Here is a 25,255-nt window from a genome sequence, read left to right on the forward strand (position 1 = left end):
ACTGCATATACATTGAGGCAATTTGTGAATGCTACCACTACTTAAATACATTGTAACATCTTTCACTTTGTTATCCACTCTCATTACAAAACAACTTATAAAATAAAATATTAGAACTTTCTTCAAATGTTCAAAATGCAAAGGAAACAGATAAACAAAAAATAGGAATTGGGGGATGATGTTTCAAATTTTCCAGTCGTAGTACTTTTTAGCCATTACAAGAATACTTAGACATAATCACAAATATTGAAGAGTTCAACTTTCAAATATCACAATCCCAACTAAAATATAAAATAAAATAAATCACGCAAATCCCCTCATATCAACCCTCAAATCACTCCACTTTATTTTCTCAAATTTAATTTTTACCCAGTATCTTCAATCATTTTACTTATTTAATCCAAGAAGAAATTCCCCTCCCCCTTCCCCCCCCCCCCCCCCCCCCCCCGAAAAAAAAAATCACAAAATTGACCTACAATTCCCTTGCATGCACGAATTTATACAAGAAAAACCATAACCAACACACATAAAAATGTAATTTATTGAACCAGTAATCAAAATATACACAAAAAGAAGAAAATATAACCCAATACTCCAATTATTTTCCTACATAAAAAGTACACATAATAAATAGAGACCAAAAACAGAGAAATACTACAAGTCTGGAGGAATGAGAAATCAGGTATACGAGTAGAGACAGTTGCATGATTCAAAATAGTAAAAAGTTTCAATTGTTTCTTGGCCCCTCTAGCATTCAATTTTCCGACCTGATTATTCTCCAATCCCGATGAATTCACAGTCATTGCTTGTCTCTTTCACCATGACACTTAAAACAATCAAAAAACTTGAACCCTTATTTAGAAAAGGAAGAAAAAGAGGAAGAAATTGTTGCTAAAAATAGACGTTAGGAGGGGACAAGGGTTTGCATTGAGACACTTTTAACTTTTGTGAATGAATTTAGTAGCGTTTTCAAGACTTGTTTCAAACTTAAACTAGATGGAATAATATATTACTACTATGTTAATTTGACTTAGGTTCAAATCTACACTTCGCAATTTTTATATGCTAATTTTGGTTGCAGTGAATTCATGGTCTCTTGTAAAATTAAATATTTTATGAAATTAGTAAATCATATGTTAATCAAGGCTTAAGCCTAAATGATGTTGTTCACTTGTCTCAATATACAAAAACAATAAGATAGAATTTAATTATTTTTATAAAGTAATATTTTGTTCATCTTTACTGTTCATGTTTGACTAGGCATACTCCTTAGCAAATAATAATAATAAAATGATTATTTACTATATCACCCATAAATTTTATATGTACTCTAAAAGTTGAAAAGAATAGTATTTAACGATAATAAAATAGACATATAATAGTAAATTATATTTTTTAAATTGAATAAGTAGAAATATACATATACTTTTGACATAGTGAACAAGTAAAAATGAATGTAGGAAATACTATATTGAACATTCTTCCACTTTTGAGGGGAAAAAAAATCATGTTCACACGTTTCAAAAACACATGGAATGACAAAATTAATTTTTATCCGTCGATTTAAGTGGAGATTCACGTTCCGTATTACACTATGGATATAACTATTTATCAATTAAGCAACATCTTTTAACGTCCTCTCCCTCCCGCCAAACACACAACTTTGTAAATTCTTATGAGATCACTCAAAAAGAAAATCTTACTCATTGATTAAGACGGTAATGACGTATATATTTCATGCTTCTAATATTCTGATCCAATTAACTGTGCAGATATGTGGGGTCGTATTTTAAATAATTGTTACATTTCTTCATATTGATTTTCTAGCAATAATCAATTTATGGATAAAGACATCCCCTCCGATGCATAGAATTTTTTTTTGATAACTTTCGCTACCATAATAACTGTTTGACATTTACCAAAAATCAAATTGCATGTTATAAGTTATAACACAAATCTTAAAAAAAAAACAAGAAATAAGATCACTTTTAAGAAGTCAATAATGAATGTTATCAGAATTTTGAAGAGATTGAGAAAGGGACCAAACAAAAGATGCCCCTCACATTGTTAAGTTACTATATATTTTTATATGACTCCTTCTAAAAGGCCTTAAAAAGAAAACTAATGTCATAAACTGCACAAGTTAAAAATATTCTATCTCAAAATCCAAATTTTGAGTTATGTTATCATATAATTTCCAGTATCATCCATCTTAACGGGAATGCCTTGGCTGGTGGAGAGTCCCCAAGACTTACCATCATACTTCACGCCCCCCCAAATACTATTACATGGCTGGACAGAAAAATGCAGAAGACCTATCCAAGTCCAGCTCACAAACATTGAACTTCTAGCAACAACCACTTATCGGAACAAATGTGTCTGCGAGCAGTGACATTGGCTGGCATCTAACATCTCCATAGCTCTTGTGGTAGAGCTTCTTTTGTACATAGTATATTAGATAGAACTATGAGGCCTTAACAACTTCTTCGTCTACTTTAGTTATTTATGCTTCGTCACATTTGTACCATTGGTTTCTCAAATGCAAATAAATCACATACATAGTGACTAGATTTTAATATTCATGAATGTGTGACCACTACAAAAATTTCAAACTCTATAGAAACATCTAATTTCATCACCGTCAAAAGAAAAGATTCTGTTTCCATATCTTCTTCTTACAATTGAAGACGATAAATATGGTTTCATGTCCAAATAAAAGGGAAATTGCACGTGGCACTCGATCTTTCTAGATATTTTACTGGTGGGAGAATGTTCAAATCACTTAATATGTAAGCAGAGCACAAGAGGGAGCTTTTTGATGGACATCTGTTTCAAAGCATCTTGCTTTTCGTGACAATTTTCAGAGTATAGTTTCTGATGGAATACCAACTAGAAAAATTTGGCTTCCCAAATATAAGAGTAAAGAAATGTCAAAATAGCAGGGAATCAATGGAACAATAACTATAACTCAGTTCTGCTGAATAAAATTGGAATCTTTAGACAGTGTATTAGCTCCTTTGAAGCTTAACCTATTAGGGATGAAGAAATGGATACCTCTACCTATGTGTAAAAAAATGTATAACAAGGGGAATCAACAGAACAAAAATAACAATTCAGATATTCAAATACAATCAACTGAATGAAATGATAAGTTCTTTAGCTTGTGTTTCAAGAACATCGATTCAGCTTGCAACTCTATCCCACGATTACTCAAGGACATCCAAAGTTGTTGTACCGTCTATATTTAGCTTTTTAGTAATTGCAGGATTAAATTTGGGCTTGAGTTGGACTCAAGTTAGGTACTAATGTGACTTAATTTTTCAATAAATGGGCAAAGACCCAATGCTTTTAATTAAAAGAAGAAAAAACTATATATTGACTTTACATTATTACACACTCAAAAAGCTGAATACAACTTAATTATACATGAACTGACTATATATGAAGTCCTAAATTTTAATTAAATTTTGCTCAATATTTTTAGTCTTATAATATATAATTTGCTCGAAACGATTTACATTTGTGATACTTTAAATTTTTAAATCTAATAAGATTTGAAACTTTAATAACCGATTGATGATCCTAAAGAGTGAGAACAACTAGTAGAAGAAGAAAGAAGTAGAAGAAGAGAATTCAATTAATTTCGATATTTGTTTTTTCAAAATTGTGTCCTATTTTTGAATGACCACTTTTCCTAATTCCCCAGTATTTTGCTACAAATACAATTTATACAAATATGCTACAGAATGCATATTTTGAGCCCACTTGAATGTAGTATACAAGCCCAATCTTTTAAAAGCGGGCTAGTAGACGAAGCCCAAACTTGTAACCTGCCTTAAATCTTTGACAAACCCTTTCTTCTCTAAACCCAACGAATCCAACTCTTCTCTGCCTCTTACTTGTATCTGCTAGCGGCGGCAGTGAATCTATCTCAAACCCTAATCTCAACATGGCGACGCCTCAGATTAGTAAAAAGCGAAAGGTATGTCAGTTCAACTTCTCGCTGTCGTTTTAGATCTAACTGAATTTTTTTAGTATGGCTTAAATTGATATTTCTTTTATGTGTTTAGTTTGTTGCGGATGGAGTTTTTTTTGCGGAGTTGAACGAAGTGCTTACAAGAGAGCTGGCGGAGGATGGTTACTCGGGAGTTGAAGTTAGGGTTACTCCCGTGCGAACTGAAATCATCATTAGAGCCACTCGTACTCAGAACGTTCTTGGTACATAAATATATATATGTATAAGCAAAATTTCTCTTGTTATTTTTTCTTCATGAAATTTATAGATAAGAGTTGCATCCATCAGCTAACAGACTAAATGTAATTAACATTCTATAGAGCAGCAATACAACATGACTGTATATATTTGTCAGACTTGTGTTTAAACCAGAAATTATACACTTTTAGTCGAGGTGCATGCTGCTAACCCTGACAACCACAATTATCAAACCAAAATTATACCATTAGATTTATGTTATGCAATTTTAAAACTTTTGCAGAGTGCTTAACAACTTATTATAAAGATTCTGAATGCTGTGCGTCGTGCAATGCAGATTACTCTGTCTATTTCATTAGCTTTCTTAGTGGATATGTTGCTCAAAATAAATGTTAATTTGTATTTTGTATTTAGATAGATTGGATTCCAAAAATAGAGGTAAAAGTGACACTTGGAGGGATTAGAGTTCTCCAGTGTAATGTTATGTTCTGGGGTACTTTCTTTTATAAAAAATACATAATGTCAAAGATGGTACAGGAAAGAATCTTTTTATGAGGAAATGGGAAACATTCTGTGTTAACTTAATAAAATAGGAGAATAGAGGCAACTGAATCATTATCATATGAGCTAGAAGTAGGTGTTTTTCATGGATTAAATTATTAGTTGAGTAATGGTGTTTTTGTGTCTGCATTTTCCAGGTGAGAAAGGTAGGAGGATCAGGGAGCTGACTTCAGTTGTTCAGAAGCGTTTTAATTTCAAGGAAAACACTGTTGAGCTCTATGCTGAGAAAGTCAACAATAGGGGTCTCTGTGCCATTGCTCAGGCAGAGTCACTGCGATACAAGTTACTTGGAGGACTTGCTGTCCGAAGGTCTGTTGCTTGGTTGCACTTGTTCCCTGCCTTAATTTTTCTTTTTTTGTCCGACTTTTGAAAGTCTCATTTTTTTCTGTTGCTTGACTTTTGAAAGCCATCTTTACAGTGAGTGTGCTTGTGCCTTTCTCGTGTCTGAGGGTGACTATAATTGATCCCATCTATTTAGGAATCAGAGAAATATATTTATATCTGATTTCCTATTTTGAAGAATCTAAGTGAGGAAATTTCTGACAACTTAAATGCCTCCAAGGAAAAGAAGACTTTCTGATAAAGATGTAGTTAAGTACAAACTGTATGGATACAAAATATCTTCGAATATGGTTGTGCGTATTTTGGGTCCCATTATGCGTGCATCTTTCAACTAATAAAATTCTTTAAAACAATACATTCCTTGAGAATCCAACCTTAGGTGTTGGGGGTACATTTTGAATTTCCTAGACCACTGAGCTAACCTTATTGCCAAGGGGGGTCGGGTAAATACCCTCCTGCCTCCCCAGATCTGTCCCTGCATCTAGGTTTAGTTAGTAACAATTGTATTAGACATAAAGTATCTTTCAATCTGGTGTTCCATTTGTTTGGTTTTCGTGACTTGAAGGTTCTATAATACAGAGTTTTCTTCATCATTTCCAAAGGTGAGATGATATGTTTTAAAATGACTTTTGACTTTTTAATGTCACCATACATCATGGCTATTGAAAGCAGATTTTGCCACATAAAATGTGTAAATTAATTTTATTTGTTAGTTCAGTCAAATATTTATGTTTCACGTTTTTTTTCAAGACTAGGTAATTTGTTGGAGTTCAATTTGCATGACATGATCAAATTCCGCAGATGTCTGCAACTCTTTGGTACAAGTGTTTTACCAAGCTTATCTTTTGTTATGATATAGGGCTTGCTATGGTGTTCTGAGATTTGTAATGGAGAGTGGAGCCAAGGGATGCGAGGTTTGTTGGGTGTCATTTTCCTTCTCTATATCTATCTCCAAGTACATGGTCTTTGAAGGTTTTTATATCGGTCTCTTTTTTTTAGGTGATTGTTAGTGGAAAGCTCCGTGCTCAGCGTGCCAAGTCCATGAAGTTTAAGGACGGTTACATGATTTCTTCTGGCCAACCGGTTAAAGAATACATTGATGCAGCTGTAAGGCATGTTCTACTAAGGCAGGTTAGTATCTTGTCTTCACTTGGCTTTTACTGATCTGCTGACTTACTGTTATTTTTGTGCTGCAGCTTTGTTATTGTTATTTAACATTGCTGCTACTTTATGTTGTCTATTTACTTTATAGGGTGTGCTTGGTATCAAAGTCAAGATCATGCTTGACTGGGATCCTAAGGGTAAACAAGGGCCTATGACTCCATTGCCAGATTTGGTGACTATTCATCCACCCAAGGAGGAAGAAGAGTTTGTTGTTCCTCCTCCTATGATAGCTGCTCCCGCCATCGAGGTTCTTCCTGTGGCATAAAAACCTGTGCTATGATGTTATCTTCGTTCTTGAGAACTACTGCACTAGCTGGCTTGTTATTTATTTTCCTTTTTCACTGCCGAATACTAGATTTTACATAGTGAACCGTTTTGCTCTAGTTTCTGTTATGTAAGATACTGACTGGCAAGCATTTTTGTTAATCTTCATCTCCCCTAATCTGTTGTGACTTTGAAATGAAATTGTTTTTGAATTTCACTTTATTTAATGTAAATCTGTGCTCCTGTAGGGAAACTAGGGGTGTGTTGGATAGGGGGGAGGAAAAAAAAATACTTTTTGGAAAATGTTCTCCAATCTTTTTGTCAAAAGATTTGTTAAACAATTTTGGCTAAAGAAGCAAGTATTTTAAAAATAAGAAAAAGTACTTTTCTAGTTAAAGCAGAGAGCAAGTTTCATTAGTAGAATCAAACCTGTGTCTTTTCAATCTTCCAACACATTTCATTCGATCCCCATATCTCGACAACCTCTTATCATCCACTTCTTATAGTATCTATTTGGATTGTGTGTAAATATTTTTAGGATAGTATTTTTTGTTTGATGTATCAAACACAAAAGGCATAATATATATATTGGACCCTAAACTTGACTTCAAATTTTAATTTTGACCTCCAACTTTCATAATAAACAAACAGACACTTTAACTATTCAACTTTTAAATAAATAAACACATGAGTCTTACATGACAAAATACACGTAGGACACCACGTAGGACAAAAAATGACATGTAGGATGACATATAGGACATGTGTGTCTATTTGTTCAATTTTATACAAGTTTAAGTGTCTACTTGTGCACACCCAAAGTTGAAGAACATAACTACGATTTGAAGCCAAGTTAAAAGGTATATTTATGTATAATGCCAACACAAAAAACAAGAAATTCACATGTGTGTACTGTTAAATGGAACTTGAAAAGAGAGGTGTTGCTTTACGTGAATATCTGCAATGTCTTCCCTTGATAGATCTTGCTCGTAGCTAGGAATGTACATGAGGTTTACATTTTTCAAATATCAAATTAGTTTATTCATGTGGACTTTTGAACATATAAATCAAATTAAACTAAGAAAATTTATTCACGTTGGACTAAATTAAAATGTTTTATTTTATTTTTTCATGTTGATTTGATGAAAATATTTATTAGAGGTTAATTTGTATTAAGTTAATCTTATTAATTATGCTTTGAGAATTTTATAGTGTTGTTCGGCCAAATTTACTCTTTTTTTTTTCTTCAAAAAGTGATTATTTTAAAAAATAAGATGTTAGGTTAAAAGGTTCTGAAAGAAAATAAGTACTTCGATGGAGTTGGCAAAAATTTTTTTTTTCTCTAAATTGTTTGAACTTTTGAACAAAAATATCACGTACATCCTTCAACTAACATGTTGCATAAAAATCTCTCTCTAATATATTCAAAGCTTAGCAAATCATCCCACCGCATGTCTAATTGCATATCAAGTCCTTCAATCTAGCAATATGACATTTTCTTGTTATGTTTAAAAACTACAATGGTGTCAATTTTGCTAGGTGTACACGAATGCTAATAAAAACTAAAAACAAAAAAAGCTAGGATGACTCTTTTCCTGTGTAGTGATTGGATTGCAAGTATATTAGATGTGAATATGAAGTCATATTGTTGCTTCCTTAAAAAGTGACAGTGGGAAAAACCTCAAACGAATGACAGTTTGATTACAACTACCTACAAAGTTCATCAAGTGTAGCTTCGGATCATCTTTCCAGTTACATCTCTAAATTATAAGCCCTTCGAGTTCAAAAGTTAGATCATCCTACTTGTAATAGTTAACTTTTCTCCCCAAGTCAACAGTGAGGGAACAATAGCCCTTGTGGTACTAACTCCATTCAAGTAGGACTCACTGAAATACATAGTACAAGACCATGCAATATCTGGAAACTTACCAATTTGTGAGAGGTATACTAATAACCCTCATAAACCACCTGAGCTACTTGTTAATGTACGGATCATGATATATGAGTTAAGATGGATCCACTAGCTAATCGATCCTAGTCCTACTCAGTGTTAAGTAAGGCTGGAAATTGGACAGGATTTTGGCTGGTTCCGTCCAATTTTGGTTCAAATCTCGTATCAGTAAATCAGGTATCGATTGAACCAGTAAGGAACCAATCTTATAGGATACCAGAACAAGTATCGAAACTGAATTCAATTTTTTATCCGATTGATTCGATACGATAAGACCTGATTCCGGTTCGATTGATCCGGTTGAACAGTTAGTTTCCCATTTATTTTTTTGATGTGAACTTTAGAAATAGCCGTTGTGCTGATACCAAAATGGCTCAGATTTTCCCGCACCCTTCTCTAACTCCTTAACACTATAAATATACTCATATTCTTTCATTTAAATCAAAAATTCACAAACTATTTCATTTACATCTTACAAAATCTCTCAATTTTCAATGTCTCATAACTTCATAATTATTTTGTGATATTAACTTGGAGTTTGGATTTCAGAGATTTATTTCAATTAAATCGGAAGCTTCAATTCAATCTCTCAATTCCAGCTTTGATTATTTTTACGTAGATGTTCGGTACATTCGTTCCAACTTTATTTTTTTATTTGTTTATTAATTAAGTTATTTTATTTTTTGCTTATATTATCTTGCTTGTTTTTCATAATATTTAGTTATTTTAAACTTGTACATGAATACGGAAAGTAATAGTGATAAAAGACCAATGTCAAAAAGAAAAAATAATAGAGAAGAAGTAGTTCTAATTCTAAACATTTGTCACCAATATTTAGAATTAATACTAATGATTATACTCATGTTGATGAAACTTCTATTATGTCACAACCTATTGAATTTAATTTCAAAAATGAAGTAGATCATGAGACTTTAGATAGATGTTTTACTAATTTTGACGAATAATTAGATGTGGAAGTAGAATTAGATTACGAAGATGATGAGACCCCTACCCCTACTAGTGCGGCTACCTAATTATCATAACAAGATGAAGTCCTCCCTTTACCTACTTTTTCAAAGGCTATTGTACGTGTTAAAAGCTATAGATTTATATAACACATAAAACTATGGAAAAAAATATTTCAATAGCTGAACCTTCATCTTGTAGGCCTAGAATTGATGATACAGATGATTTTATGAATAACTATGTTGAGCTTGAATCATCTAACAATAATGATTTTAATTTATATTTCAATTAAACAAGGAAAAAGGTTAGGCATGGAAAAGGAGAACTTCAAGCTCAAATATTAGTACGGTGGAAGAATCGTGAAAATCAATTTTTGACCCTTGGTAGGGTTGTTCGAGATGTGCTAGCGATTTAATCATCATATGTTGATTCAGAGCAAGCCTTTAGTACATCGAGATTTATGATTGGAGATCATCGATATTCATTAGCAAAGGATAGTTTAGAAGTATCAGTGTTGTTTAGAGATTGGGTCAATGCCGAAATACTGGACTATCACAATTAAGTAGCCAAATAGAAGACGAAATAGATGAAATATTTGGTGATAATAGTGATGATGACATAGAAGCAATGGAAGAAGAATGACAAAACAAGTTTCAAAAAAATCTTCTTTTGAAATGATACAAAAGTTACGAAGAGATTTTCAAAGAAGTTTCAATTATTAGGATAATAATTAATATCCAATACCTAGATTAAAGGTCATTCATTTGATTAGTGAATTAAAGTTGCTGAAGGTGGTCTATAACCGGGTCTTCGGTCTGTGAAACCTTATACAATCCGTAAAGTCCCTCGTAAATTTAGGTTCTGAAAAATCTATTTTGAACCGTTTTTATGGTCGTACATGTCATTATTAAAATCCAAATTATACAAACTTTAGCACATTTTCTACAGTTGCCTAAATTTTCTGGAAAAGCCATATTTGAGGTGTTACAATATTTTTCCTTTGGGAAATTTTATCCTTGAATGCTGTCCAACTAGGCATGAGAAGAGGAGAGAAGAATCTAAAAGCTAAACACAAGGAGTGTCTGACTCTGTAGCTAGTAAAATATAAAGTTTAAAATTGATTTAATTTCATGAATGTACATGTATACTTAGTCATGAGAAATAGCCGAAACACATGAATCTGAAAGAGTACTACGAACAAACTATTACCTTATGAAAAGTATCATTGAAAAACATAAAATGAAGATCAATTCATAATTCATGTTACAACAAGGCACTACAAAGGCAGTGCCATAGCGGGTATATTCCCGTCGAATAACGTCAGCTGAGATCAAATTCAAATTACAAATATTTATCGTGTCACCAAAATTTACTTTGACAATATTTCAAAAAAAGAAATTGTGATTTTGCGAGGTGCCTTTTGAATAATGACAAAATAGGTTGTTACTTTTTCACTTAGCCACAATCTAATCTATTGATGTTGTAAACCCTTTAAATTAAGATTCATGGAAAATTCACATCATGAGAGGAACAAATTAAAAGATGTACTACCTAAGAATACTGAGTTCTTGCTCCTAAAAAGTTTTAAACATGTAGCTTATAAAGATTTAAGTATAACTTTATAATATTTCAAATGTACAAACATATTAATGACTCCCTTGTTACCCATACAGTATTCAATTCATATTTATCACTTAAAACTAGTTGCATTTGAAAGAGAAAGAGCTAAAAAGTAGTGAATTTTAACGATAGTGGAGAACCATTTTTACAATAGATTACTTTGGGGAAAAACAATATGTTTGTTGGTTCATAATGATGGATATTATGAAATTTGAAAGATCATGTCACTAGGTAAAATCTTATTAGATTGACATTACAAATAGGTCACAATAATAGCACGTGTGCAAGGCATGCCTCCTCCAACCCACAAAGAAATCATATGGGTCTACCACTTTTACATGATTTTTATTGTAAACCAAAATTATAGACAAACCAACAAAAAAAAGTGGATTAGTGGGCCGTAGTTTGTTTCTCTTTTTCTTGATAGGTTAAAACATCAAAGCCATATATACAAGTAATTTTGCTTAGTGTGTCATTAGTGTATTGACATTCAACACATTGTGAATTATCACGATATTAAATGCATGTTTATGATGAATCATGATGAATGAACCGAACTTTTCCTTTGGAGTAAAATTATCTTGTCGGTTACCAATTATTTAACCAATTAATATTATAAGACTAAATACCGGTCACATTTTTTTTTTAAAATATTGCAATAATTAGGACTTAACTTATTCTACCCATTTAAGAAATATCAAAAGTGTTTCTAAATCAAAATTAGTACAAATTAACAAGTCTCTTTTGCAATAAGTATTTTTTCTGCTTATACTATTTATTTATTTTTTGAGTAAAACCAATGTATTCTATCCTTTATATTATTCTTTTCTAACATTTGAAATAACTTTTATAAAATAAGATAGAGAGGGAATTCAGATTGTGAGCGATGAGTATTCCTCAACTCCAACTCTAAAGCCTAAAGGTATGGATTCGAGTAACCAAAAAGAGTAAAATACGATAAATTTTTTCAGGAAAGAATTAAAAAATATATATCAAAGAAGTCTTGTCATAAAATAAAACATCTAACCCTTTTCATTTCATTTGTCGGATTATCCTTTCTTCGAAGTTGGAAGTTTATGTTCTTTTAAAATAGATTTAAGGAAATTTAGTTATTTTAATTTAAAAATTATTTATTTACATTTATTCAATATGTTTAACAATCGCCTACTTTTAGTTCTAATAATTCTATCTAAACATATAATTATTTAATGGACAACTTTCACATATAACAAATAAAAAATTCATATTTGTATGCTATAGCAAAGTTTGCATAATTGCGCTCCATAGCAAACATAGAAACTGTATAATTCACTATACATATACAGTTGAAGCAAATTGTATAAAACGAAGTGTATAAAGCAAGAAAGAGAAAGACACTTGGGCAGAGAATTGTATAAAAACGAAGTTTATAAAACAAAATATATTATTACAAGTGTATAGAATGATTATATACAATTTGAATTTGTATAAATGAGAAAGAGAGAAAGACAAAAAAGACTTGACAAGGAATATACAATTGAATCGAATTGTATAAAACGAGAAAGAGAGAAATTAGATACAATTTGAAAATTGTATAAAACGAGAAAGAGAGAAAGGCAAAAGAAACTGGGCAGAGAAGTATTTTTATTGTATAATTGTAAGTGTATAGGACGAAAACGTATGTACTTGCATGTGTATATACAATTTTCTCACGCTTTATACAAACAGAAACACAATTTATACATTTCGCTTCTGTTTGTATAAGTGAGAAAGGCGAGGGGGGCGAGCGAGATTTGGGAGAGTGGCGAACGAGATTCGGAAGAGGGGAGAGAGGGGAACAAAAATATATGTATTTATATGATTTTGTCAGCTTTATATAATTAGAAACAATTTTTATACACTTGTGTTTGTATAAAAGTGAGGAAGCGAGCGAGAGATTGGAGGAGAGTGGCGAGCGAGATATTTGGGAGAGGGCGCCTGACAATTTTTTGCAAACGTTTGCTATGGAGCACAATAAAATCAAACCCTAGCTACTCCATTTATTTTAGGTTATTAGTTTGCTATTATATACAATTTTCCCTTATTTAATTGTGAAATTTATGCTTGTGCTTTAATAGTTGATGTATTACACAATTTAAATTAGTTAAATCAAATGGACTTGTCTAATAAAGGCAAAAGCCTAACTATGGAAACAAGAAATTTTAACGAGGTAGCCTTTTGAAAGGATAATATCTAATTGGTTGAAGAAATTTAAAGAACATAATTATTGGATTTTATGCAAACTTGTTTATACAAAACGATAAAGTAGATCTATTGATTTTGGAAGTTTGAGTTAAATCGAATAATTGAAATCAAATTGACAAGATTGACATTAGAATGTTGGATGTCTAGTTTGAAGTTTGATTTGGAAGAATTTTGGAATTAAAACGTGTTCATAAAATTTAGGATAAATCACACAAATATACTATATTATAAAAATATTTACCATTTGTGTCAATATAATTTTTCTAACTAAATATAATTTTTTTTGGAATTAAGAAAGTCTTCGCCTCTTTCTCAACCTTTTGTTCCTCTTCTTCTTGTTATTTCTTCGACTCTTTCTTTCTTTCTTTCTTTCTTTCTTTTTTTTTTGGCTCTTCTGCTTCTTTCATCTCTTTCTTCTTCTTTTTTTATTCTTTTACTTTTTTTTTCTCTTCTCTGGTATTATTTATCTTCATCCTCTTTTTTTTCTTTTTAATTTTTGTTCTTTTCTTTAAACTTTTCATCTAATAACTACATTCCTCAAATCAGTTTTTGTCCATGTCATTATTTTTATTCAAAAACAAGATGAAAAGAGGGAAAAAAACCCTGCAAGTTTGTATAAAATCACATTTTTAAGTAGAAATTTTAAATATTTAAAATAACAGAAGCGAAAGTTCACCATTGCTGGTCATTATAAAGTTTCAAATTTTGAATTCATGATTTGAATTTTACGAATTTGTAATAAATTTGAATAGGTAGTTCCTACAAATAATTGAAAATGTCATTTGGAGTTTATATCTCAATTTTAAGAGAGTTTGGTTAAGTTTACATTGATATTAGGAGAATATTAGATTGAACAATTGTATTAAAGTTGAATTAGATAATACAATGTTAATGCACATTTAATTCATTTTGAAGTTTTTTGATTGATTTGTTACTATTGGATACTTGTTTAATTCATTATTGATATAACTTATCAGTTTATTGATCATCGTCATATTCTTCGTTAGTTAGGTTTTTCATTCATTCTTAATTCTCTTTTCTAATTCAACTTTAAATACGGTCTAATACAATTTTAATGCAAATTTAATTAATTTCACAACTTTTTGATTTATTGGTTACTATTGAATACTTGTTTAATTCATTATTGATACAAGTTTAATTCACTCTATAGATCATAGTCTTGTCAGTCATAGTTATGTTTTCCATCCATTCTTAATTCTCTCTTTTTATTCAAATTTAACACCATTCAATAGAAATTTAATACAAGGGATAATGCCCAAATACCCCCTCTACCTATGCCCGAAATCCCAGAGACAAACTTATACTATACTAAGGTCTTATTACCCCCCTGAACTTATTTTATTAATAATTTTTAACCCCTTTTCGACCTACGTGGCACTATCTTGTGGGCCCAACGATGGTTGACTTTTTTTTTCAAACTAGTGTCACGTAGGCTAAAAAGGGGTAGAAAATTACTTATAAAATAAGTTCAGGAGGGTAATAGGACCTTAGTATAGTATAAGTGTGTCTCTGGAATTTCGAGCATAGGTTGAGGGGGTACTTGTGCATTTTCCCTTAATACAATTTTAATTCATTTTGCAATTTTTAATCGGCATAATTTATTTGTTCCTATTGGATACTTGTTTAATTCATTATTGATATAAGTTTAATTCACTCTATAAATCACTGTCATATTTTATTTGATTACATTTTTTTCATGCTTAATTTATCTTATACCTCAACTTTAATACTTGTGTAATACACTTTTGTATTTTTAATTCATTTTGCAACTAATCTATTGATTTGTTATGATTGGTTACTTGTTTAATTCATTATTTATACAAGTTTTATTCAGTTTACATGCACATCAAAGAATGCTCTTTTATTTTCTACATTTTGCATTCATATTTAATTCTCTTCTATTAATGCAACTTTAATATGTTTGTAATACATTTATAATTCAAGTTTAATTTATTTTGCAGTTTCTTATGCCTCTTTATTTGTTACGATTATACTACTTCTCTTTTAATAATTCAACTTTGATGTGTTTGTAACACATTTTAATTAAAGTTTAATTTATTTTGCAATTTTTTATGCCTCTTCATTTGTTACGATTATATTACTTGTCTAATTAATTATTGATACACGTTTTATACAATCTAGAATCATTGACTATTCTACGAAAATAAAGGGAAAAAATACGAGAGGGAGAAAAAGCAACAAAAAAAAAAGCAAAAAAGAAAGAAAGAAAGAAAGGCAGAAGGAAAGAAACAAAGAAGAAAAAAAAGAGAGAGTGAGGCATAGAAAAACAGAAAGAAAGAAAGAGCGAGACACACAAAAAGGAAAAATTAAAGAAGTTGATATAAAATGATAATAATTTAAGAGTATATTTCAAAAAAGTAATTAATTTTTAAAAGAAATTCCATTCACGTAATTAATCTTAAAATTTATATACAACAAGTTATGGATTAGATTTTAATTTGTTCACAAATCTTAATGAATTACTCATTTTAGCTAAAATACTAGTAATTATTACGGATGGCAAATAGATTATTTAAGCAAGTTAAAATGATATGAATTAAGGTCTGATCCTGACCAAAACTTGCTTGGACCAAGTTTGTTTCGGATTCTTAAGAAATTTTACCATATTTAATGAAATTAGGAGCATGTTTGACATTGTTGTTAAAAAATATTTATTTTTAAAAATACTTATGTTTGGTTATTTTTTTAAGTGCTTTTTAAAGACAAATAACTATGCGAAAGGATAAATATCAATGTATTTTTAATAATAAATTTATTTTATAGAGAGAAATAATTTTAAATATCTAACATAATTTTTTTTAATGTTAGTTAAATTAATATATATGTAGTCAAATTTTCAATCAATATTATACATAAATAAATAAGAAAATAAATTAATATTGATATAAACTTACATATACATTGTTGTTACCTTTTTATAATCCTACAAAATGATACGTAAACTAATATCTAAAATATAAAATAACAATATGTAAACATAAAACAAAATTTAAAGTATTACAAAAAATAAAAAATAAAATTTTTGAATGAAATTTAATCAAATTTATAAGATATTTTAATTAATTATTAATAGATATATTAATAAATATGTATATATGAAAAAGATATTTAATCTTGATTTTTTTTTTTACTTTTGCTTTTTTTAACAAGCAGAAAAACAGTTTTACTGATATATCATCGCCTACACTTCTCTAAAAAAAAAAATTTCCTTCTTAAAATTAGTGCTTTTAATATCTCAATAATAATATCAAACTGACTTTAAATTAAGGCCAGCAATTTAAATTTTATGGCAAACACGTGTATGTAACCTTTTTGAGAGGGAAATCTTTACCTAAAGATGAGGCTATTGAAAAAGCTCTGACTTGTAATGAGAAGTCATATTCAAAAATATAAAATGCATTGACTCAGTGGGATTAAGGAGATGGCTTTTTTTAAGATGGAAAAAAGGACCTTGAAAATGATTGAAAGCCACCCTTCTGTCTATAACACTAAGTTGTTGTTTTTTTAAAATTTTCTTGTACCCTTGTCATCCCATTAGAAGGAAACTTTAACAACCCAATGAACATTTCTTTTTGTACATGGCTTATCTTTTGAGTGGTCATACACATAATAATCTCAAAAACTACTTTGTCCTCCTTTTTTTAAATCATTCTCTACTCATTTTCTATTTTGATTAGATGACATGTTCTTGGTGCCCAAAAATGAAATGTGTGAATGCGAGCATGTATAAATATATATTTGATGGTTAGCTAGGAAGTAAGTTATTTATATAAAAAATTAATATAGTGTTTGATTTATAATTTAGAAATTCATATAACTTATGTATGTATAAGCTATGAGAATATTATATGCAATATATTATCCAATACAGAAGGTGAAACAAGGCATACGAAATACACGAATAATTAAACTCTGCACAATTAATTCACGACATAAAATAATATATAAATTCTCTCATATATAACTAACACATGTAGTAGTATTATTACCAGTATAACTCTAACCAGCTATAAATGACCCCCAAGATTTTACATATTTAGGGCAAGTACAAATCCTACTATTTCAAGAGATATTTACTTAAATTCACGCTAGTTTATAATATTATATTTCTTACCATACTTTGGGTATGGGATACATGTGTATCTCGGAACCATGGAGTCAAAATTAGTTGTAATTTATTCTAGATACAGTGTATTCAAGTGGATTCACATGTATTTGACTCTCTATAGCTCACTCGCCTCTCTCCTCTCTCGCTCACCATTCTTTCTCTCTCACTCATCTCTCTCTCTCTCTCTATTTCACTGTATTTAGTAATACAAATACATGTAGATGTGTTTGACTTGAAATCTGGTAAAAACTTATTAATTAGCGAGACAATATATTATTATTTCAAACCTATAAAAAAATTAGTAAATATAATAATAATATTAATATAATTGAGTATTTTTCCTCTTATTTAAATATAGGCGTAATCCATCGGTGGCCATCTAAAGTCGACACAAATTTTCTCTTAGACAATTTAATTAGATTTTGTTCATTTTAGACACATCTTTTTGTCACTTTTTTAACAATCAATCAAATTTGTAAGATGTGTGTAACACACTCGTCCGATGACATGTCAAAGTGACGAATTAAATAAATACATGTCACATATATGTCAAAATAATTTTTAATTAGTGAATTTTATATTTAAAAAAAAAAAGGACAATCACTCAATTCACATGTGTCATCTTTAAAGCCTAAATAATTTTTAAAAAAATCAGTCTATCATATATCATCTTCTCCATCACCCCTCCCCCCAAGCCCCCCCCCCCCAACCCCACCCCTACCCCCGATTTCCAACCCCTTTCCCACCACCCGATCCCCAAACCCCTCCCCCATCCAAACCATCTTTCTCCATCAGCCCCACCACTCGAACTCTCTCCTCTCCCCCACCCAAATCGTTTTCTCAGTGAAATTCTTTCTTTCAAATTTATGATTAGTTCTTCACGTAAGACACAAAACTCTCTTGTTTAATCTTTTTCATTTGTTTTTCTCTACTATTTCTATGTATTTTTCATAAATCAAAATAATAATAGCTTAATCTATTATAATGTTAGGTTGTTTTTCTTTTAACTAATTAACACTATCAAATCTACTTTTTCATGGAAGGAGTTCAAGTTTTGGGAGATAATGCTTAAAAATGAGAAAAAGGACGAAAAAATAAAATAAAAATGAATTAAATAAGCTTTTCATGCGCTGGTAGTGAGTGTATCTCACTCACTATGTCATCTCAGCAAAATGTGTCAATATGACAAAACGAGGCATGACATGAGGTGTTTAGGATGAACAAAGCTTAGTTAAATTGTCTAAGTGAAAATTTGAGTCAACTTTAAGTGGCCACCGATGGGTTAGGCCTTAAATATATTCTTCTTTGTTAACCCATATAATTTCTTGTTATCCACATATTGTTTAACTTAAGAAAGAAATCAAACCTTCGTGAATGACATTAGATTTTTAAGGTAATTAATTAACCTCAAAAGCACTCGTAATTGAAAAGAGTCGGCTAAAAACTCATTTGAAGACATGCTCTTTAGATTAAAATGCTAACATCAAGAAAAGTATAATATAAAAAAATAGAGAAGAAAAGACCAATATGACTAAAGAAGATGAAGTGAAGGTTCTGAAGGTTGCTTTGAAACTTTTTTAAAAGAAAAAAAAAAAAGAAAGTCGTGCTGCAAAAATTTTAAGAATAGAAGAAAATTGCGTATATTTTTTTTGAAGAACTGGATTGTAAATTTCATAGGTAGGATATGTAAAATTCACTTAAATAATAAATTATTTGTGGAGTTAGAATTAGGATTTTATAGTTAGACTAAAATTTAAGTGTTGTGTTTAAGAAAATGATAAAATAAAAGAATTAAGTTAACTAAAATTTAATAAAACCTAGCCAAACATTAATTTTGTTAATCGATTTTATTCGGATTGCGGTTTAATTTGATTGTTTAACCATAACCTTTAACAACTCCACCGACAAGGGGAAACAAGTGGGTGCAATTAAATGACTATTACATTTTCTAGACTTTTGATAAATTTCTTGTTTTATAATTTGAATTTCTTTTTATCAATGTTTCTATTTCTTTGTTGTCCAATACACGTAATACATCTTTAAGGGGTATCTAGAGAACATGAATTTATCTAAATAGAATCTGTTATTTTTTCAATATTTTTATTTAAGTGTATAACCATTTCGAATAATTGAGATAATATTTTTAATTTATGCCAAAAAAAAATCTGAATCAAACTGAATAACCTCACATGCATATAAATATATTTTATATACCAACAATTTGTTAAATTTAATGTATAATTAATTTTAACAATTTTCAAATATAAATATAACTTAGGTCTTAGGCCTCTGGTGGTTAGAAGAACTTTAGTCTTTTCTCTTTAATTTGCATTACTTAATTAGATCTAAAATTTAAAGTTATTGCAGTAGCTACTTTATCGAACAATACAACAAAACCTGTGAAAATAATCCTATTAAATGTTTAAGATCAAATAATATGATAGCAAGATTTTGTACTCTTCTCTTCTTGGCGAAGAATTACAGTGTTTCTTCAAGAACATATTCGCGTAATAAATATTTTAATAGTAGTATATTTTGAGGTGATATTTTAAAAGTAATAAAAAATTAATTGTAATGACCTAATTCCTTCGTTAGAAAAACCAATTGGGGAATGAATTGGGGTGATAAAGTTATTTGGTAGTGACTTCAAATTTTCCAACCTAATCCAGATTTGGACGAAATAGGAGTCAGTAAGATCTATGAAAATCTAGTAATGAATGAGAGACCTAATTATGATTTTAATTACATGAGTAGATAATCAATACGTTGAGAAACCCGTATGACTTTACGGAATTGAATTCGGGTGAGTAGAACTCTCGAAATTGATCTTGGCGTGAACGACATTTTCTGAGTGTCATTGCTTGAAGGTGTGTTGTGAAATGAGATCTTGGAATTATTTTACTGATTTCGTGCAAGCCGCGAGGAAGGGATTTTTGCAGCCAGGGCGGGGCAGCTGTAGCGGGGTGAGTGTAACATCTCGAAACTTGAAATTGCTAAGAAACTAAAAATAATCATTTTTTTAAAAGAAAAGAGAATCTGGAAAAAAATTTAAGTTAAGAAAGTGAGATTTGGTCATTTTCAAATGGCCATAACTTCAAGCTCAAGACGAGTTAGAGGTGCTTCTGGGTATGGGTGGAAAGATCTTGGATAATCTTTCCAACGCCGCCGAGTTTGCGGAATTTCGATATTGTAAGAGTGAGTTATGCCTCTCGAAAGTTGGATTGCTGGATTGAGAAAAGTCTAAATCCGAATTTAGGGAATGACAAACTAGTCTTTTCACCGATAATCTCCTATTTAATTTTTGGGGTTTATTGGGGTAAAAACAAGTCTTAGATCAGTTTGAAGAAGTTAGAATTACGCTTAGGGCTTGGAGAAAAGAGAAAAGAAGAAAAAATGCGAGAGAAGTCAAGAATTCGCCAAGAACGTCAAGCTTTGCGAGTGAAATTCGTCGGGGGTGATCCCTATCAAGGTATGTGAGATCTTTTAGTGTTGGTCAGTTCACCCACACACAAAACTTGTTTCAATTCAGTGAGCTTTGAATTGGGTGAATGATAAAAACTAAAGTTCTTGAAGGCCATTGTTGAATTCTTGTTGGTTAAGTTCTTAAATGCCTGTTGTTGATTTGATTCGTTTTTCTATTTTTTTTTAAAGTTAAATCTATTGAGTATTGAAGGTTCTAATAATCCTAAGTGTTTAGGGAAAGAACCATGGCAGTTTAGAGATGAAAAACGGAGGAAAAAAAGTCAATAATGCCTGTCCGTAGGGCCTTAGGGCTCCGCACCTCTCGTAGCCCCGCAGGACAATCTCTGTCTGTAGGGATTTGGGGTACCACACCATCCAAAGCGCCCCAACTTGTCCTCTAAAGTTTGGGTCCTAGCGCCCCACCCTCTTAGAGCGCCAAGGACGCCAGTTCATCCTATTCTCCCCATCTTTTCGAGCTAGTTTCTAAGTGACGTACCTACATTTCTTAGTTGATTCGAACACTCTAAGGTACGTCTAAACATCATGAAATCATCCATAAACATGATATATTAACCCTGAATCCATAATTCAATTCAAGGAAAGTTAAGATCAAAGCCAAGGAAGTTAAGAGTCAAGTCCAAAAGTTAAGAAGTAAGTCAAAGTAAGTACTTAAAAGTTTTCAAGAGTCTTTAGAAATATTTTTAACTTTGTGTTAAGAATCAAGTTTTAAGATTAGTGAAGAGTAAAGAGTAAAGAGTTGAACTTATTCCTTCAAAAAGAAATATGGGGACTATGTATTCCGGATGAAGTTTAAAAGAAATGTTTTTTCACATTTGAACAAGAACAGAAACTGAGTTTTCCAAATAGCTTTCGGGCTAGTTTTTAAGAAAAGATTTATAGCTTTATAAAATTAAGCAGGGAAACTGAGATTTCCAAGATAGCCTTTGAGCTAAGTTTTTAGCATTAATCTCAAATCATAGAAGAAGTATGTTCTAAAAATATAAGAGCCAGTATATTTTGGGAGTAGTATTGAGCACCGAATAGGGTACGAGATGAGTTTAGATAACTCACATTTCCATAAAACCATGTATCCACCATGGGTAGAAAATGTTCATACTTTTTGGATGAACCCTTTTCACAGTAGACTAGTTAATCCATCAGGTCCTATACCTTTAGCCGGGTACAGGATGCACTGGCAGCATAAGGTAGATCATTGTATCATCACTATAGCTCTTAAGTGATGGTTGTTGGTTAGAGAAACTCCCTCAGAAGTTAAATGTATTTATATATATATATATACGTCATTTTATTTGTATTTTTTACATACATCTCAGAGTTAATTGTATTCTTCTATAATTCAGAGTTTACAATATGTTTTCAATTAACTTTTCTTTATATTGCACTTGTTTTTAAATTGCTTTATATCGTAATGAGTTAGTTATACTGAATTATGTTATTCATGAGTTGAGCAGAACCAAGGTAAGTGTTTCTTCTTACTTTCTTCAAGCTTAAGTTGTTTTAGCAATCCAACTCGCATACTAGTACATTTAATGTACTGAATTCAGTTGGCCTACATCGTATCATGATGTAGACGCAGGCAACGAGGATTGCATCCAGTGCAACGTTAATCCAGTTGAGCATTCAGAGTCAAATGATGAGCCTTCTTGCATTCTGGAGGACTCTTTTTATTGCTTTAGTATTTTCTTTAATAGGATGTCGTGGGGTCTATCTCAACATCCATCTCAGTTTTAGAGGCTTCATAGATACATAGTCAAATTTTATCCTTTAGTCTTTTTATTATCTTTCTATTTGTTAAGACTTTGATTGCCACTTTTAGCTAGTTGAATGTGTAATCTTTAAAACATTCTTAGTTTTACTAGTTAGTTGAGTTATTGATCTATAACTATGTGTTTTGTCTTTCGATGAGTTAATTAAGCCAAGACAATGGTTCGTTGGAGGCTAACAATGATCTTCGAGAGCTACCCCCTCCCAGGGTGTAGGCCCAGGATGTGAAAAACTTGGTATCATAGCACAAAGTTCAAGAGTCCTAGGGAGTCTATAAATCTGAGTCTCTAGATTCCTAGTTATCGGTGTGAAGCGCGCCACATCTATAATTAGGAGGCTGTAACATCTAGGAAATCATTCACTTCTTTCACACTCTTTCTGTGCATCAATAGAGTTTATCTCGAAAAGTTTTTCTCTAATCCGTTCTTGCGCATGTTTGTGATAAGCATGCTTCCACGAAAAGCAGCCCGAGGTCGTCTTTCTAGGAGAAACGTCAAGATCAAGGGGGTACCTAATGCACCAAACGTGCAACCTCAAGATGATATGTTGAATTCCGAGAGACTATCCGGATGTTGATTCAAGTGGTAACTAATCAAGTTAGGAAGAAAAGAGGAGATAGACAAGAAGAGGTTGATACTTCAATGATTCGTGAATTCTTGAGAATGAATCTTCCAAGTTCACGGGTTTAAGCACTACTGATGATCCAGAGAATTTCATTGAGGAACTTAAGAATGTGTTTTATGTCATGCATGTTGAGGATGCTGAGAGAGTTGAGATAGTTGCATATCAAATGAAAAATGTTGCTAGGACTTGGTTTGATCATTATAAGGAGGGTAGAGATGAGGATGCACCACATCCAAGTTGGGTTTATTTTGAAGAAGCTTTCTTGGGGTATTTCTTTCCCTGGGAATTGAAAGAGGTTAAGGTACGAGAGTTCCTTACACTCAAATAGGATTTCCTGAGTGTGCATGAGTATGGGTTAAAGTTCACCCAACTATCTCGTTATGCTCAAGAAATGGTTAAAGACATGAGGAGTAGGATGAGTTTGTTTGTTGCTGGGTTGGGTCATTCTTCAAGCAAAGAGGGTCGGGCAACAATGTTTATTTGGGACATGGACATTTCAAGGTTGATAATCTATGTCCAGCAGGTAGAGGAGGAAAATCTAAGGGACAGAGAGGAGTTCAGGAACAAAAGAGCTAAGATAAGGAATGAGTCTGGGAACAAAAGAGTAATGCCAACCGGTCATCCTTTTTACAGATGCAGAAGGGTCCTACTTCATCATATGCTAGTGCACCTCCACCTAAGAACAAGGGTGAGTTATAGGGTTAAACCTTCTTATTCACGGGGTAGTGTGGAACAAGAAGGTAGCAAGTCTTCTACCTGCGCCAAGTGTGGTAGAAACTACTGCGGTGTTTGTCGTGAGGGCTCCGTTGGTTGTTTCAGGTGTGCTAAGACCAGACACTTTATGAGAGAGTGTCTAAAGAAAAAGAAGGGAAATGATAGTGGGGATAATAGAGCCCAGTCTATATCAGTTTCTCCACCAGAAAGGCTGCACCTAGGGGAGCTACTTCTGGTATTGGCGAGGGAATAAACCGTTTGTATGCTTTCAACAATCGCCAGGAGCGTAAAAACTCACCAAATGTTATCACTGGTATGATTCAAGTCTTTGACTTTACTGTCTATGCATTGCTAGACCCAGGAGCAAGTTTATATTTTGTAACTCCATATGTTATCATGAACTTTGATATTATTCCTGAGCAACTTAGTGAATCATTCAGTGTTCCTACACTTATTGGACAGTCTGTTCTATCATAAAGAGTCTATCGTGATTGTCCTATTTCCATCAATAACAAGAACACCATGGTTGACCTAGTTGAGTTAGACATGGTAGATTTTGATGTCATTCTAGGAATTGACTGACTTCATTCTTCATATGCATCAATAGATTGTAGAACTCGAGTTTTCAAGTTCTAGATTCCTAATGAATCAGTCATAGAGTGGAGTAGTAGTTAAGCAGTGCCTATTTCATTTCATACCTTACCGCGAGCAAGTTAGTTTTGAAGGGTTGTATCTATCACTTAGTCCGAGTTAATGACTTAAGTGTTGCGGTACCCACATCCAGTCAATTCCTATAGTAAAAGAGTTTCAGAAGTCATTCTTCATGATCTACCAGGTGTCCCTCATGAGAGAGAATAGACTTCGGCATGGACATCATTCCAGATATTCGTCCTATCTCTATTCCTCCATATAGAATGACACCAACACATTTTAAAGAACAGTTGAAATATTTATTAGATAATGAGGGTTTCATTTGACTAAATGGCTCATTTAGGGGTGCTCTGTCTTGTTTGTGAGAATGAAAGATAGTTCCTTTAGGAAGTGTATAGACTACCACCAATTGAACAAGGTTACCATCAAGAATAAATATCCTCTTTCAAGGATTGATGATTTTTTCAACCAGCTTCAGGGTGCTTCATGCTTCATGAAAATTGATCTTATATCAGGCTACCATCAATTGAAAGTCAGGGAATGTGATATTTCAAAGACAACATCC

The 25,255-nt window shown here is 31.6% G+C and overlaps 1 protein-coding gene across 1 annotated transcript; it reads left to right on the forward strand.

Moving 5' to 3' along the window:
• The first annotated feature begins 3,762 nt into the window (after positions 1 to 3,762).
• Positions 3,763 to 6,745, forward strand: LOC101244604 (small ribosomal subunit protein uS3x). The gene is made up of 6 exons (XM_004245005.5): positions 3,763 to 3,982; positions 4,071 to 4,218; positions 4,912 to 5,083; positions 5,976 to 6,030; positions 6,116 to 6,247; positions 6,369 to 6,745. Exons 1-6 carry the CDS (start codon positions 3,950 to 3,952, stop codon positions 6,543 to 6,545), a joined length of 717 nt encoding a protein of 238 aa, XP_004245053.1. The 5' UTR covers positions 3,763 to 3,949; the 3' UTR covers positions 6,546 to 6,745.
• Positions 6,746 to 25,255: the final 18,510 nt, after the last annotated feature.

The sequence above is a fragment of the Solanum lycopersicum genome, chromosome 8, assembly GCF_036512215.1.
Source record: "Solanum lycopersicum chromosome 8, SLM_r2.1".
Taxonomy (NCBI): Eukaryota; Viridiplantae; Streptophyta; class Magnoliopsida; order Solanales; family Solanaceae; genus Solanum; species Solanum lycopersicum.